Raw genomic sequence first — 19,158 nt, forward strand, 5'->3', positions numbered from 1 at the left:
GCCAGTGCCGAAGCTGAAATATCAGAGGCAACACTTAAGGAGCATTACCAGACCCTTGCCTACCATCAAGTAGCTCAGCTGATAGCTACGCAAACTAATGCAAACTTGGGCATTTTAAATGGATTTCATTATATTAGTCGTCTTCACTAGTAATGAGTCATTTTTATAGTTATATCAGTCATCTTAACTATGAAATTATTATAGAAGTGGTTGCACTGCTAACCATTGTTCTTAATGATGCGTGCAACACATTTACGCAGTGTGCCACTTACTTGCGCAACTCAGTAGCCTAATATAATAGCAGACAAAGCGAACACAAATAAGGCATTGCCTCTCCTTCTACTCACTGATTATTAAATTTACTTGTGTGGGGGTCCATGATAAAGCAAATCATTGAGATAAATCACACTGAAAATAATAAAAATATATATTTGGATACCAAAGTCAGGTTTAAACATGTATAGGAAAAGACTCAATTATTAACTGATTAACCCTCTCCCGCTCGCAAGGCATGAATCAGCACGGCCACCACATAGCCACTGCAGCTTAAACGGCACAGATCGGCACGCACTGCTTTACCCCGCTAAGCCGATAAGTGCTGCTCTCGAGTAGCAATATTTTGTACTACTACGGGTTGTTTGCTATCAGGAGACCATTTACTTTACTTTTACAGTAGATTTATTCCATTATTTTGCTATTTATATTAGTTGTGCGGAAACAATGGCGGGTTGTTGTCACGTACACTTCGTGACAGTGAAATCGATCTCGTTATTAGTAGTGATTGGGACGATTCAAGTAAGTGTAGTGATGTACCAGAGCCTTCAGAAGTGGTTGGTGGCATTGAGGATGTAGTTCGGAGTGATAACACGATCACAGTGGCAGGGGCAGTGACGGCGAGCCAGACAATGACCTTCACCAAGTAACTGCGCAACAACCTACGCCACCGGCGCCCAGCTGTCCATGTGCCCCCTCCCTGATCTCGTACAATCAACTTCATTGAACCAATATATAGTAAAATAATTCATATATATAATTATAGTTAATTACAATGACAGAACGTGTGTAAGTTGAGGCACCGCGTATTTTGACCGAGTGCGACCCGGCAGAGCGAATTAATTGAGGTTAGAAGCACAATGAGTGCCTGGAAACAATGCGAGCGGGAGAGGGTTAAAACAAAATTTAAGGTGTATTTGAAGTAATATGGGTAATTTTAGAACTAAATGTTCTCTACACACCGCACAAAGACAGGACTAAATTTGTTTAACTTTACGATATTGTTATTAGCTTGCTGTGAAGAGCCATGTTTAACCGTATTTAGCTTAAGAAAAAAATAAAAGAAGCTTTTAGTAGGTACTCTGAAAGGAGGTTTCAGTTTAACATATCTTGGCTAAAGATGACTGTCTACAATGAGACCAAAATATCTCAAGACTTTGTTAGCAATGTTTTCAGATGGTGCGAACTGGATAACTTAAGTGATCTTCATAATACTGGCTATGTAAGAACTAAGATTAAATCCAAACTAGTCGACCATTTATGACTGCAGTCTAATTGAAGTTCACGCACATGAATAAATACTCAACTTAAAACATGTTACAGTTATGGTGAACAATCTTTATTACATGTTAATGCTAATTGGTATGATTCAAAATTAAGCACACAGGTTAAGCTTTAATGAATATTTCTTGACTTTGACTTTCAATACTACAATACTAACCTCCCAGGGTTTACATGTAGAAAGCAGCATTGAACATTGTCTTGAAAATAGGTAACTTCGGAACTGTAATAAAGAAATGTCATTTTGTTGGATTTTCTTCCTCGCCTCTACGTCGAGAGTTTTTGACAATGATAAGCCAGGCCAACAGTCGACAGAAGCCTGGAATCCACTTAACCATTTAGGTGTATCTGTAATGCAGCAAAAACATTCCAAATTATGCAAACTTATCAATTTTATGTTGAACAACATCATTAAAACTCATTTGTATATATTCAAAATCTAGAAATGAATTCCAGTGACAGTAGCAACACAATGAGAGCACAATGCTAGCAACAGCTCAATTAGCACAGTGCCAAAGACAGCACAATGTCGGTGACAGCTCAATGGCGATGACTTTACAGTGCCATAGACAACACAATGTCGGCGATAGCTCAATGGTACTGACTTTACAGTGCCATAGACAACACAATGTCGACGATAGCTCAATGGTGCTGACTTTACAGTGCCAAAGGCAGCACAATGTTGGTGACAGCTCAATGGTGCTGACTTTACAGTGCCATAGACAACACAATGACGGTGACAGCTCAATGGCGCTGACTTTACAGTGCCATAGACAACACAATGACGGTGACAGCTCAATGGTGCTGACTTTACAGTGCCATAGACAACACAATGACGGTGACAGCTCAATGGTGCTGACTTTACAGTGCCAAAGGCAGCACAATGTTGGTGACAGCTCAATGGTGCTGACTTTACAGTGCCAAAGGCAGCACAATGTCGGTGACAGCTCAATAGTGCTGACTTTACAGTGCCATAGACAACACAATGTCGACGATAGCTCAATGGTGCTGACTTTACAGTGCCAAAGGCAGCACAATGTTGGTGACAGCTCAATGGTGCTGACTTTGCAGAGCCATAGACAACACAATGTCGACGATAGCTCAATGGCACTGACTTTACAGTGCCATAGACAACACAATGTCGGTGACAGCTCAATGGTGCTGACTTTACAGTGCCATAGACAACACAATGACGGTGACAGCTCAATGGCGCTGACTTTACAGTGCCATAGACAACACAATGACGGTGACAGCTCAATGGTGCTGACTTTACAGTGCCAAAGGCAGCACAATGTTGGTGACAGCTCAATGGTGCTGACTTTACAGTGCCAAAGGCAGCACAATGTCGGTGACAGCTCAATAGTGCTGACTTTACAGTGCCATAGACAACACAATGACGGTGACAGCTCAATGGTGCTGACTTTACAGTGCCAAAGGCAGCACAATGTTGGTGACAGCTCAATGGTGCTGACTTTACAGTGCCAAAGGCAGCACAATGTCGGTGACAGCTCAATGGTGCTGACTTTACAGTGCCATAGACAACACAATGACGGTGACAGCTCAATGGCGCTGACTTTACAGTGCCATAGACAACACAATGACGGTGACAGCTCAATGGTGCTGACTTTACAGTGCCATAGACAACACAATGACGGTGACAGCTCAATGGCGCTGACTTTACAGTGCCAAAGGCAGCACAATGTCGGTGACAGCTCAATGGCGCTGACTTTACAGTGCCAAAGGCAGCACAATGTTGGTGACAGCTCAATGGTGCTGACTTTACAGTGCCAAAGGCAGCACAATGTCGGTGACAGCTCAATGGTGCTGACTTTACAGTGCCATAGACAACACAATGACGGTGACAGCTCAATGGCGCTGACTTTACAGTGCCATAGACAACACAATGACGGTGACAGCTCAATGGTGCTGACTTTACAGTGCCATAGACAACACAATGACGGTGACAGCTCAATGGCGCTGACTTTACAGTGCCAAAGGCAGCACAATGTCGGTGACAGCTCAATGGCGCTGACTTTACAGTGCCAAAGGCAGCACAATGTTGGTGACAGCTCAATGGTGCTGACTTTACAGTGCCAAAGGCAGCACAATGTCGGTGACAGCTCAATGGTGCTGACTTTACAGTGCCAAAGGCAGCACAATGTCGGTGACAGCTCAATAGTGCTGACTTTACAGTGCCATAGACAACACAATGACGGTGACAGCTCAATGGTGCTGACTTTACAGTGCCAAAGGCAGCACAATGTTGGTGACAGCTCAATGGTGCTGACTTTACAGTGCCAAAGGCAGAGCAGCACAATGTCGGTGACAGCTCAATGGTGCTGACTTTACAGTGCCATAGACAACACAATGACGGTGACAGCTCAATGGCGCTGACTTTACAGTGCCATAGACAACACAATGACGGTGACAGCTCAATGGTGCTGACTTTACAGTGCCATAGACAACACAATGACGGTGACAGCTCAATGGCGCTGACTTTACAGTGCCAAAGGCAGCACAATGTCGGTGACAGCTCAATGGCGCTGACTTTACAGTGCCAAAGGCAGCACAATGTTGGTGACAGCTCAATGGTGCTGACTTTACAGTGCCAAAGGCAGCACAATGTCAGTGACAGCTCAATGGTGCTGACTTTACAGTGCCATAGACAACACAATGACGGTGACAGCTCAATGGCGCTGACTTTACAGTGCCATAGACAACACAATGACGGTGACAGCTCAATGGTGCTGACTTTACAGTGCCATAGACAACACAATGTCGGTGACAGCTCAATGGTGCTGACTTTACAGTGCCAAAGGCAGCACAATGTTGGTGACAGCTCAATAGTGCTGACTTTACAGTGCCATAGACAACACAATGACGGTGACAGCTCAATGGCGCTGACTTTACAGTGCCATAGACAACACAATGTCGGTGACAGCTCAATGGCGCTGACTTTACAGTGCCATAGACAACACAATGTCGGTGACAGCTCAATGGCGCTGACTTTACAGTGCCATAGACAACACAATGTCGGTGACAGCTTCAATGGTGATGACTTTGCAGAGCCATAGACAACACAATGTCGACGATAGCTCAATGGCACTGACTTTACAGTGCCATAGACAACACAATGTCGGTGACAGCTCAATGGCGCTGACTTTACAGTGCCATAGACAACACAATATCGGTGACAGCTCAATGGCGATGACTTTGCAGAGCCATAGACAACACAATGTCGACGATAGCTCAATGGTGCTGACTTTACAGTGCCAAAGGCAGCACAATGTTGGTGACAGCTCAATGGTGCTGACTTTGCAGAGCCATAGACAACACAATGTCGACGATAGCTCAATGGCACTGACTTTACAGTGCCATAGACAAACACAATGTCGGTGACAGCTCAATGGTGCTGACTTTTATAAAACAGTGCCATAGACAACACAATGACGGTGACAGCTCAATGGCGCTGACTTTACAGTGCCATAGACAACACAATGACGGTGAACAGCTCAATGGTGCTGACTTTACAGTGCCAAAGGCAGCACAATGTTGGTGACAGCTCAATGGTGCTGACTTTACAGTGCCAAAGGCAGCACAATGTCGGTGACAGCTCAATAGTGCTGACTTTACAGTGCCATAGACAACACAATGACGGTGACAGCTCAATGGTGCTGACTTTACAGTGCCAAAGGCAGCACAATGTTGGTGACAGCTCAATGGTGCTGACTTTACAGTGCCAAAGGCAGCACAATGTCGGTGACAGCTCAATGGTGCTGACTTTACAGTGCCATAGACAACACAATGACGGTGACAGCTCAATGGCGCTGACTTTACAGTGCCATAGACAACACAATGACGGTGACAGCTCAATGGTGCTGACTTTACAGTGCCATAGACAACACAATGACGGTGACAGCTCAATGGCGCTGACTTTACAGTGCCAAAGGCAGCACAATGTCGGTGACAGCTCAATGGCGCTGACTTTACAGTGCCAAAGGCAGCACAATGTTGGTGACAGCTCAATGGTGCTGACTTTACAGTGCCAAAGGCAGCACAATGTCGGTGACAGCTCAATGGTGCTGACTTTACAGTGCCATAGACAACACAATGACGGTGACAGCTCAATGGCGCTGACTTTACAGTGCCATAGACAACACAATGACGGTGACAGCTCAATGGTGCTGACTTTACAGTGCCATAGACAACACAATGACGGTGACAGCTCAATGGCGCTGACTTTACAGTGCCAAAGGCAGCACAATGTCGGTGACAGCTCAATGGCGCTGACTTTACAGTGCCAAAGGCAGCACAATGTTGGTGACAGCTCAATGGTGCTGACTTTACAGTGCCAAAGGCAGCACAATGTCGGTGACAGCTCAATGGTGCTGACTTTACAGTGCCAAAGGCAGCACAATGTCGGTGACAGCTCAATAGTGCTGACTTTACAGTGCCATAGACAACACAATGACGGTGACAGCTCAACAATGGTGCTGACTTTACAGTGCCAAAGGCAGCACAATGTTGGTGACAGCTCAATGGTGCTGACTTTACAGTGCCAAAGGCAGCACAATGTCGGTGACAGCTCAATGGTGCTGACTTTACAGTGCCATAGACAACACAATGACGGTGACAGCTCAATGGCGCTGACTTTACAGTGCCATAGACAACACAATGACGGTGACAGCTCAATGGTGCTGACTTTACAGTGCCATAGACAACACAATGACGGTGACAGCTCAATGGCGCTGACTTTACAGTGCCAAAGGCAGCACAATGTCGGTGACAGCTCAATGGCGCTGACTTTACAGTGCCAAAGGCAGCACAATGTTGGTGACAGCTCAATGGTGCTGACTTTACAGTGCCAAAGGCAGCACAATGTCGGTGACAGCTCAATGGTGCTGACTTTACAGTGCCATAGACAACACAATGACGGTGACAGCTCAATGGCGCTGACTTTACAGTGCCATAGACAACACAATGACGGTGACAGCTCAATGGTGCTGACTTTACAGTGCCATAGACAACACAATGTCGGTGACAGCTCAATGGTGCTGACTTTACAGTGCCAAAGGCAGCACAATGTTGGTGACAGCTCAATGGTGCTGACTTTACAGTGCCATAGACAACACAATGACGGTGACAGCTCAATGGCGCTGACTTTACAGTGCCATAGACAACACAATGTCGGTGACAGCTCAATGGCGCTGACTTTACAGTGCCATAGACAACACAATGTTGGTGACAGCTCAATGGTGATGACTTTGCAGAGCCATAGACAACACAATGTCGACGATAGCTCAATGGCACTGACTTTACAGTGCCATAGACAACACAATGTCGGTGACAGCTCAATGGCGCTGACTTTACAGTGCCATAGACAACACAATATCGGTGACAGCTCAATGGCGATGACTTTTGCAGAGCCATAGACAACACAATGTCGACGATAGCTCAATGGCGCTGACTTTACAGTGCCATAGGCAACACAATGTCGGTGACAGCTCAATGGCGATGACTTTACAGTGCCATATACAACACAATGTTGGTGATAGTTCAATGGCGATGACTTTACAGTGCCAAAGGCAGCACAATGTTTGGTGACAGCTCAATGGTGCTGACTTTACAGTGCCAAAGGCAGCACAATGTTGGTGACAGCTCAATGGTGCTGACTTTACAGTGCCAAAGGCAGCACAATGTCGGTGACAGCTCAATGGTGCTGACTTTACAGTGCCATAGACAACACAATGACGGTGACAGCTCAATGGCGCTGACTTTACAGTGCCATAGACAACACAATGACGGTGACAGCTCAATGGTGCTGACTTTACAGTGCCATAGACAACACAATGTCGGTGACAGCTCAATGGCGCTGACTTTACAGTGCCATAGACAACACAATATCGGTGACAGCTCAATGGCGATGACTTTGCAGAGCCATAGACAACACAATGTCGACGATAGCTCAATGGCGCTGACTTTACAGTGCCAAAGGCAGCACAATGTCGGTGACAGCTCAATAGTGCTGACTTTACAGTGCCATAGACAACACAATGACGGTGACAGCTCAATGGTGCTGACTTTACAGTGCCAAAGGCAGCACAATGTTGGTGACAGCTCAATGGTGCTGACTTTACAGTGCCAAAGGCAGCACAATGTCGGTGACAGCTCAATGGTGCTGACTTTACAGTGCCATAGACAACACAATGACGGTGACAGCTCAATGGCGCTGACTTTACAGTGCCATAGACAACACAATGACGGTGACAGCTCAATGGTGCTGACTTTACAGTGCCATAGACAACACAATGACGGTGACAGCTCAATGGCGCTGACTTTACAGTGCCAAAGGCAGCACAATGTCGGTGACAGCTCAATGGCGCTGACTTTACAGTGCCAAAGGCAGCACAATGTTGGTGACAGCTCAATGGTGCTGACTTTACAGTGCCAAAGGCAGCACAATGTCGGTGACAGCTCAATGGTGCTGACTTTACAGTGCCATAGACAACACAATGACGGTGACAGCTCAATGGCGCTGACTTTACAGTGCCATAGACAACACAATGACGGTGACAGCTCAATGGTGCTGACTTTACAGTGCCATAGACAACACAATGACGGTGACAGCTCAATGGTGCTGACTTTACAGTGCCATAGACAACACAATGTCGGTGACAGCTCAATGGTGCTGACTTTACAGTGCCAAAGGCAGCACAATGTTGGTGACAGCTCAATGGTGCTGACTTTACAGTGCCATAGACAACACAATGACGGTGACAGCTCAATGGCGCTGACTTTACAGTGCCATAGACAACACAATGTCGGTGACAGCTCAATGGCGCTGACTTTACAGTGCCATAGACAACACAATGTTGGTGACAGCTCAATGGTGATGACTTTGCTTGCAGAGCCATAGACAACACAATGTCGACGATAGCTCAATGGCACTGACTTTACAGTGCCATAGACAACACAATGTCGGTGACAGCTCAATGGCGCTGACTTTACAGTGCCATAGACAACACAATATCGGTGACAGCTCAATGGCGATGACTTTGCAGAGCCATAGACAACACAATGTCGACGATAGCTCAATGGCGCTGACTTTACAGTGCCATAGGCAACACAATGTCGGTGACAGCTCAATGGCGATGACTTTACAGTGCCATATACAACACAATGTTGGTGATAGTTCAATGGCGATGACTTTACAGTGCCATAGACAACACAATGTCGGTGATAGCTCAATGGCGCTGACTTTACAGTGCCAAAGACAACACAATGTCGGTGACAGCTCAATCGCGATGACTTTACAGTGCCATAGACAACACAATGTCGGTGCAGCTCAATGGCAATGACTTTACAGAGCCAGAGATAGCACAAAGCCGGTGACAGCTCAATGGCGCTGACTTTACAGTGCTATAGACAACACAAAGTCGGTGACAGCACAATGTCGGTGACAGCTCAATGGCGATGACTTTACAGTGCCAAAGACAGCAAAATTTTGGCAACAGCTTAATGGCAATCAATGACTTTACAATTCCAGAGACAGCAAAATTTCGGCAACAGCTCAATGGTGATGACTTTACAGTGTCAGAGACATCACAATGCCAGTGAAAACTCAATACCGGTGATACTTGCCAGTACATGCCAGTAACTGCTCAAAGATAACTAATATTTATGACATTTTCATGAAGTCTAATCACTTAAAACATTTGAAATATAGGAGTTAAACTTATATTACAGTGTTACACTTAACTCAAGTAACCTGTTTTCCAATTGGATGAGAGATAATTCATCACTTAAAAAGATAGATCAATTTGTAATAAAACACGGATTAAATTACTTTAAAACTAAGCCACAGTTACTGTATTAGATTTGAAAGCTTCATCAAAATTCTTGTATAAATTTTATAAAAATTAAACTTACTAAACAGAGAATTAGATAAGTAAATTGACACTTACCTCCTAAGTTGGAGTTTAACACAAACTGTGTAAAGAGAGCATCCAACTCATCGTATTGTACCAGAGCCTCCTCATACACCCCCAACATGTGCAGCACAAACGCCAATTCCTCCTGTAACACAAACTGTGTAAAGAGAGCATCCAACTCATCATATTGTACCAAAGCCTCCTCATACACCCCCAACATGTGCAGCACAAACGCCAATTCCTCCTACAACACAATCTGTGTAAAGAGAGCATCCAACTCATCGTATTGTACCAAAGCCTCCTCATACACCCCCAACATGTGCAGCACAAACGCCAATTCCTCCTACAACACAATCTGTGTAAAGAGAGCATCCAACTCATCGTATTGTACCAAAGCCTCCTCATACACCCCCAACATGTGCAGCACAAACGCCAACTCTTCCTGTAACACAAACTGTGTAAAGAGAGCATCCAACTCATCGTATTGTACCAGAGCCTCCTCATACACCCCCAACATGTGCAGCACAAACGCAAATTCTTCCTGTAACACAAACTGTGTAAAGAGAGCATCCAACTCATCGTATTGTACCAAAGCCTCCTCATACACCCCCAACATGTGCAGCACAAACGCCAATTCCTCCTGTACACAAACTGTGTAAAGAGAGCATCCAACTCATCGTATTGTACCAAAGCCTCCTCATACACCCCCAACATGTGCAGCACAAACGCCAATTCCTCCTGCAACACAAACTGTGTAAAGAGAGCATCCAACTCATTGTATTGTACCAGAGCCTCCTCATACACCCCCAACATGTGCAGCACAAACGCCAATTCCTCCTGTAACACAAACTGTGGAAAGAGAGCATCCAACTCATCGTATTGTACCAGAGCCTCCTCATACACCCTCAACATGTGCAGCACAAACGCCAATTCCTCCTGCAACACAAACTGTGTAAAGAGAGCATCCAACTCATTGTATTGTACCAGAGCCTCCTCATACACCCCCAACATGTGCAGCACAAACGCCAATTCCTCCTGCAACACAAACTGTGGAAAGAGAGCAACCAACTCATCGTATTGTACCAGAGCCTCCTCATACACCCCCAACATGTGCAGCACAAACGCCAATTCCTCCTGTAACACAAACTGTGGAAAGAGAGCATCCAACTCATCGTATTGTACCAGAGCCTCCTCATACACCCCCAACATGTGCAGCACAAACGCCAGTTCCTCCTGTAACACAAACTGTGTAAAGAGAGCATCCAACTCATCGTATTGTACCAAAGCCTCCTCATACACCCCCAACATGTGCAGCACAAACGCCAATTCCTCCTGCAAAACAAACTGTGTAAAGAGAGCATCCAACTCATTGTATTGTACCAGAGCCTCCTCATACACCCCAAACATGTGCAGCACAAACGCCAATTCCTCCTGTAACACAAACTGTGGAAAGAGAGCATCCAACTCATCGTATTGTACCAGAGCCTCCTCATACACCCCCAACATGTGCAGCACAAACGCCAATGTCTCCTGCAACAAAAACTGTGTAAAGAGAACATCCAACTCATCATATTGTACCAAAGCCTCCTCATACACCCCCAACATGTGCAGCACAAACACCAATTCCTCCTGTAACACAAACTGTGTAAAGAGAGCATCCAACTCATCGTATTGTACCAAAGTCTCCTCATACACCCCCAACATGTGCAGCACAAACGCCAATTCCTCCTGTAACACAAACTGTGTAAAGAGAGCATCCAACTCATCGTATTGTACCAAAGCCTCCTCATACACCCCCAACATGTGCAGCACAAACGCCAATTCCTCCTGTAACACAAACTGTGTAAAGAGAGCATCCAACTCATCGTATTGTACCAGAGCCTCCTCATACACCCCCAAAATGTGCAGCACAAACGCCAATTCCTCCTGCAACACAAACTGTGTAAAGAGAGCATCCAACTCATTGTATTGTACCAGAGCCTACTCATACACCCCCAACATGTGCAGCACAAACGCCAATTCCTCCTGCAACACAAACTGTGTAAAGAGAGCATCCAACTCATTGTATTGTACCAGAGCCTACTCATACACCCCCAAAATGTGCACCACAAACGCCAATTCCTCCTGCAACACAAACTGTGTAAAGAGAGCATCCAACTCATCGTATTGTACCAGAGCCTCCTCATACACCCCCAACATGTGCAGCACAAACGCCAATTCCTCCTGTAACACAAACTGTGGAAAGAGAGCATCCAACTCATCGTATTGTACCAGAGCCTCCTCATACACCCCCAAACATGTGCAGCAAAAACGCCGCCAATTCCTCCTGTAACACAAACTGTGTAAAGAGAGCATCCAACTCATCGTATTGTACCAGAGCCTCCTCATACACCCCCAACATGTGCAGCACAATCGCCAATTCCTCCTGTAAACACAAACTGTGTAAAGAGAGCATCCAACTCATCGTATTGTACCAGAGCCTCCTCATACACCCCCAACATGTGCAGCACAAACGCCAATTCCTCCTGTAACACAAACTGTGTAAAGAGAGCATCCAACTCATCGTATTGTACCAGAACCTCCTCATTCACCCCCAACATGTGCAACACAAACGCCAATTCCTCTTGTAACACAAACTGTGTAAAGAGAGCATCCAACTCATCGTATTGTACCAGAACGTCCTCATACACCCCCAACATGTGCAGCACAAACGCCAATTCCTCTTGTAACACAAACTGTGTAAAGAGAGCATCCAACTCATCGTATTGTACCAGAACCTCCTCATACACCCCCAACATGTGCAGCACAAACGCCAATTCCTCTTGTAACACAAACTGTGTAAAGAGAGCATCCAACTCATCGTATTGTACCAGAACCTCCTCATACACCCCCAACATGTGCAGCACAAACGCTAATTCCTCTTGTAACACAAACTGTGTAAAGAGAGCATCCAACTCATCGTATTGTACCAGAACCTCCTCATACACCCCCAACATGTGCAGCACAAACGCCAATTCCTCTTGTAACACAAACTGTGTAAAGAAAGCATCCAACTCATCGTATTGTACCAGAACCTCCTCATACACCCCCAACATGTGCAGCACAAACGCCAATTCCTCTTGTAACACAAACTGTGTAAAGAGAGCATCCAACTCATCGTAATGTACCAGAACCTCCTCATACACCCCCAACATGTGCAGCACAATCGCCAATTCCTCCTGTAACACAAACTGTGTAAAGAGAGCATTCAACTCATTGTATTGTACCAGAACCTCCTCATACACCCCCAACATGTGCAGCACAATCGCCAATTCCTCCTGTAACACAAACTGTGTAAAGAGAGCATCCAACTCATTGTATTGTACCAGAACCTCCTCATACACCCCCAACATGTGCAGCACAAACGCCAACTCCTCCTACGATACAAACTGTGTAAAGGAGACATCCATTCATCGTATTGTGTCTTACACTCATACTGCTCTCTCACACTATCTAATCTTTCTCTCTCTTTGAAAGTCGGATAGTTCATCCGTACTAGTGTGATGTGTGATTGTGTTTCTCGTACTCGTGACTTGTGCTCAGGACTTGCATTCTCTGCAGTGACAATGCCTGGATTATACTCCAAGCAGCTTTTGGGTATGTGTGATCCTTTTTCTTTCCCTTCTTTTCTTCTTTCCTTTCTTTCTTTTTGTGTGAACTAATACCTCCCGCATAAGATTCCAATCCTCGAAACGTTGTTATACCTTTTGTAACATATAGCATTGGCAAAAGTCCGAAATCCTATTTGTATTTAATGACACGGGTTAAGTGTAAGAAAGGAACTACTAGTCCTAAGTTCGCCTGTCATAATAAAGAGCTTAATCAATCAACCAACATATGCAGCACAAACGCTAATAACTCCTCCTGAAACACAAACTGTGTAAAGAGAGCTTCCAACTCATTGTATTGGACAGAGCCTTCTCATACACTCTCAGTATAAGCAGAGTAGTACACAAAGAGTTTATTTATGAATTTTGAAGAAAAAAAAATAAGCTGAATTTTAACATTTATTATGGGTTCATAATGGATAAAAAATATTAAAATTGAAGTGTTTTTCTCAATTCAACCGGAAGGACATGCCTACAATTTATTGTCTGCAATGTTAATTAAATGTTAATTAAAGAAATGCAGTCTTATCCATGCAAAATAAATTTAAGAAGCATAGTTTGTAAATATAACCTGTAAGAGAAAATATTGGCAAAAACTCCAGCCAGGTTGATTTCTCTTCTCACGCTGCTCTCGAATAATTTCTTCAAAGCGTAGGAGAGCTCTGTCGTACGCGATGAGGAGTAGGAGGCGGAAGTTAACAAGCAAACCTCGCCAGGACCCCGCTGACCTCGATTCTGACCTCAGGGGGTTTATCACAGATAAACACCTAAAACACACAAAATAATTTACCCACACTGGTCAATGACTACAATATTATACAACAACAACAAAAACTGTAAATAAATTTAAAATCAACTTTCTATGGAATAAAAAATATATTTTACTTAACTATTACTGCACTTAACAAATATTTTACAAAGGTACAACAAATATCAACAATATTCATAAAATATTACAGTTACAATAAAAAACATTTTGAGGTAGATAATTATATAGACTACTTACAGTTAAACATAACAAGGCTTCAGGATATACAGGGTGAGTTTTTTAAAGTGATCCAATAGCTAACTTTTTAATTACATGACTTAGCACCACACTTTAAATTTGGAACTTGCTCAATTTTAAGTTTCACTCAGGAATACACTTTCAAATTTTTTGAAGATGGCCGCCATTTTCCAATATGGTGGACCCCCTGTATTTTATGTTGTTTTTAGATTCTACTCTAAAAAATAAAACCTTTTTGTACTTGAGAGTTTTTCCATATCTCTAATGGTTCAGGAGCTACGTGGACTGGAAGTTTTCATAATCTTTTCCAATATGGCGCCCAACTTTAAAATCTTTTATGGAACACCCTGTATGTTATGTTGTTTTTAGATTCTACTCTACAAAATAAGACATTTTTGCTTCTGAAAGTTTTTCTATATCTCTAATGGTTCAGGAGCTACGTGGACTGAAAGTTTTCACCATCAGTCCGAAAAAATCCGAAAAAATCCGAAAACTTCCAGTCCACGTAGTTCCTGAACCATTAGAGATATAGAAAAACTTTCAGAAGCAAAAAGGTTTTATTTTTTAGAGTAGAATCTAAAAACAACATAAAATACAGGGTGTTCCATAAAAGATTTTAAAGTTGGCCACCATATTGGAAAATGGCGGCCATCTTCAAAACATTTGAAAGTGTATTCCTGAGTGAAACTTAAAATTGAGCAAGTTCCAAATTTAAAGTGTGGTGCTAGTTGTGTAATTAAAAAGTTAGCTATTGGATCACTTTAAAAAACTCACCCGGTATAACTAATACTTAGGTAACATAGTTCTACGGCATGATCTGTATGCAAAGTATTTTAAATTTTAAGAGGAAAAAAGACAATGATAACCCTTTCTAAAACGCTGAAGAAATACCCAGTATTTATATTTTTCAGTTGGGTTAAAATCTGATTCAGTGGCATAACTAGATGTCGGCTTTGGTGAGGATGAGTATGATTGAAGAGCACCCCACTACCGGGAGGTGTGGAATAAATATGATTAATCTAAATATAAACATTTCAAACCAGTTGGATTGCTGATGTACTTAAATTTCTTAGCGCTTTTCGGGTTTCTAACCCCTTCATCTCCCCCCAAGCAACGTCAGTGATTTGATTTGTAATGATTATTTCTAATTACTTTAATACTATTATTAAAGTCAACCAACGTCAGTTAGTGTAGAAAGTAATTTTGTTTTGACTTTGTTAACAAAAAAAAAGCCTTGTGTATATATTCGTCACACGCTAGGTATGAAAAAGTTTTTACAGATATATACGTCCAATGCATGTAAATTTAGCTGTAGCTAAAATTACTTATTTTTATAAACGATAAAATCTACACTATACATAAAAACCTGTAGTAAATACCTCTAATACGTATAAATAAAAGAAAGCACTTGGGAAAGTTCAAACTGAACTATTTATGAAGGAAACAGGATTTTCCGGACATTGACATTCTTCAGTGACACAAAAGACCAGTAACACACTGTATCACCGTATCGTAATAGTTTTGTATCACTGAAAAATGCCAATGTCCAGAAAAATCCCGTTTCCTTCACAATCCTTCTACCGTCAAATACAAACTTCAAACAAAGATTTGAACTATTTATTACCATAAGCTTTTAATTTGTGGATACATTTTTTAGCAAAACATAGGCTATGAGTTAAACATTTTTATTATAACTTTTTAGATGGAAAATATGACAAAATTTGAAAACATGTTCAGAGACATTCCTTCAGCTGTACCAACTGCAGGTACAGAAACAACAGTGTTGTCACTTTACTGTTCACTGATGTGATTAATTAATTCTATCATAAAGTTACTACATATACGGAACAGATAGCTTTACAACACAATTGTTTATGAGTTTTAGCAGATATAATTGCCTAACACTTGTCAGTTTCAAATTAGTGGTCTAGTGGATGAATCCGATTGGCTCTCAATATTGCTTGCAAATATATTAGTCCAACATAAGGAAGGATTAATTTAAAGGAACCAGGAATTTTTGAAAGACACCTAATCAATAAAAGAAGAACTAATTAATATTGATAGTACGTAATTACCTATCGGCGTGTTTAGAGCCGAAATCACTTCTTATTTTATCAAGAACAGTTGTTCTCGGAATGAGTTTATTGCTTTTTCGAAAGTCATACGTTTCTACTAGCACTATCATCCAATCAGTTATGTTATGTTGGCCCAAAGTTTTCATCCAAGCCTCGATGCCTTCCTTCCCTGAAGATTTATAGGTATCAATATCCTGTAACAAATTACAATGAGATGAATCAAGTGTAAGGTTAAAATAAAATAAATAAAAACGTTTGTTGCACAAATACATTCTTCTGTATCTATTGTATGGGGGAGGTAGAAAGACTACATTCTGTACATAACCTGTCAACAAACAAATAAACGCTAATATATGGGAGACACTTGGATCAGCCTATATCTGCAGTCTAAGAAGTGGACTTTTGGTTTTGGTTAAAGATCTTGTAAAAAGTACAGAATCCTTCCTTACATGCCGCATGTTTTATAAAAGACGTCTGTCTTGTACCACACCAAACCTCTCTTATTCAGTTTGGATAAACCTCTGATAGGTTTGCGCTCTATAAAGATGGCCAAAATAAACCTCCAAAGGAAACTGCTTGGACATACTCTGAGAAACCCGGACTTTTGGTAATCTGACTATACACCAGACGGATGATGACCTCCAATGGCACTGTAAATTTAATTCCCGGACACATACAATCTCTGAGAAACCCGGAACATTTTTGATAGTCTGACTATACACAGGATGGACGATGACCTCCAATGGCACTGTAAATTTAATTCCCAGACACATACAGTCTCTGAGAAACCCAGATCATTTTTGGTAATCTGACTATACACCGGATGGACAATGACCTCCAATGGCACTGTAATTTAATTCCTGGACACATACAATCTCTGAGAAACCCGGACAGTTTTGGTAATCTTACTGTACATTTGTCAATCGATGACCTCCAATGGCACTGTAAACTATATCCCCTTTCATCTCAAACTTCTCAGTTCTTCTACTATTCTGTTTAAATCCAGTGATATGTATCAATAACATAGAGAAATGGTTGGAATAGATAATGATAGAGTTTATTGTACACTTACAGATCAGTAAGTAAATTATTGTGATCTGTTTACATAAAAATGTCGAAAACAGTGGTGATAAGATAAGGACAATAAATAGCCAGCTGTTTTCAATCATGTAGAAGCAACCTCTCACTTGAATTTTCTGAACTCCTTACAACAACAGCATAAGACAGATGTGAATAAATGAGAGCACAGTATGCAGTGAACATCATGTCATTGTTTGTAAAAGAAAACAATCTGTGAAGAACAAATAATCCTGAGCCCAATTTTGCCACTACACTTTCTATGTAAGAATGATAATTCAGGTTTCTATCTAATAAGATCACTAAGAATTTTACAAACTGATCAGATTCAACAACATCTCCAATGTGTGCAGGCTCAATGTGTTGATTGATCAAGGTGGTCCTTTACAATCGATTAAGCTGGTTTTTTCTGTATTAACAAGAAGACCATTACTATTAAATCACTGAAGAATTTTGTTTGACTGAACGAAAGCATCCATCTCCATTACATTATGACATTTATCACTGAATATCAAGGAAGTCTCATCTGCGAACAGATATAATCCAGAACCTGTTACAGAGCTTCTAATATCATTTACAAAGATGATGAATGGTAAAGGTCCCAATATGGAGCCCTGGGGCACACCAGCTTGGACAAATTTAATGTCAGAGCAGCAATTCTTGAAACACAACCCTTACCGAACGGAACGCTGTCAGATTGACGACAACCAATCAAATAGGATTGAAACCATTCTCCAGCTACACCTCTCACACCAATCAGGTCAAGTTTTTCCAGAAGTCTCTGGAACCATGTCAAATGCTTTTCCCAGGTCAAAAAAAGATTCCTGAAGTAGATTCACCTCTATCTTTGGCAATCCTGGTAGTTAATGTGAAAATCACATTAACAGTCGATCTTTCCTTTACAAAACAGAATCGATTTTCAAATAAGAAGTCACTCTGATAAATAAACGACCATAACCTTTTTAATGCAACTTTTTCAAAAACCTTTGAAAATGTATATGTGATGGAAATTGGTCTGAAGTTATCAATTTCATTTATCTTTCCTCTTTTATAAAATGCTTCATAACAGAAAGTTTTATAGAATCATGAAACACGTTTATAAAACTTACCTAGAGCGTTAACTCTCTAGCCTTCACAAGAAAAATAATATATAATGCTTTATATATGTAGTTTACATTTTTTACGAAATTTAGAAAACGAGCTTGTAAACTATATTAATAACAGTGCACACTCCAGAATTTCATATTGCTCCACATTTCATATCAACAATTGTACAGTTACTATCATGAGAAACTCTGTTTCAATTCTAGATCTTAACTTGTTTCATAATGTGAAATAAAAGTATCCATTTAGATTCTAACTACCAGGCAAAATTTATTGGTGTAAAATACAAAACTGCAACCATTTTATTTAATTGATTAATTTTTCTCCTTTAATACGTACCGGACACTGCGTCCAATAAGTGTGGAATATAGGTTGATGAATTAGACGATAATCTCCATCTTTAGGCAATATGTCTTTACCAAAGGACACAAACGATGCTGGAACATGAACTGATTTGATTATGCGACCGTACGATCTCCTCCATTCTGTTGGCTCCTGAGGTAGAGACGACGACAACAAAGGTTCTAAGCTCTGGAACAGTTCTTTGTCACCTGAAACTAAAAATGTAATTAAGTTAAACTGGTTTTAATAAAGGATAAATAAGAATATATATTCTGTAATATTTTAGGTTGATTGCGAATAACTGATGATATTATGCTTTTTTAATTCAGATAAAAATTGTTCAATTATTTTGTTTACAATGAGGTTAAGAACTGTACTTTATGTTCAATTACAATGACAGTATTAAAAAAAATTATAATCAC

At 41.7% G+C, this 19,158-nt stretch overlaps 1 protein-coding gene across 1 annotated transcript in view; it reads right to left on the reverse strand.

The window, feature by feature from the left end:
- LOC124370901 (trafficking protein particle complex subunit 10-like) overlaps window positions 1-19,158 on the reverse strand; it is a 65,891-nt gene that overhangs the window by 32,095 nt on the left and 14,638 nt on the right. The window contains 5 exon segments of the mRNA XM_046829205.1: window positions 1,715-1,902; window positions 9,519-9,630; window positions 13,704-13,899; window positions 16,214-16,407; window positions 18,734-18,951. Coding sequence (XP_046685161.1) covers window positions 1,715-1,902; window positions 9,519-9,630; window positions 13,704-13,899; window positions 16,214-16,407; window positions 18,734-18,951 — 908 coding nt within the window.

The sequence above is a fragment of the Homalodisca vitripennis genome, unplaced genomic scaffold (genome assembly GCF_021130785.1).
Source record: "Homalodisca vitripennis isolate AUS2020 unplaced genomic scaffold, UT_GWSS_2.1 ScUCBcl_644;HRSCAF=3109, whole genome shotgun sequence".
In the NCBI taxonomy this organism is placed as follows: domain Eukaryota; kingdom Metazoa; phylum Arthropoda; class Insecta; order Hemiptera; family Cicadellidae; genus Homalodisca; species Homalodisca vitripennis.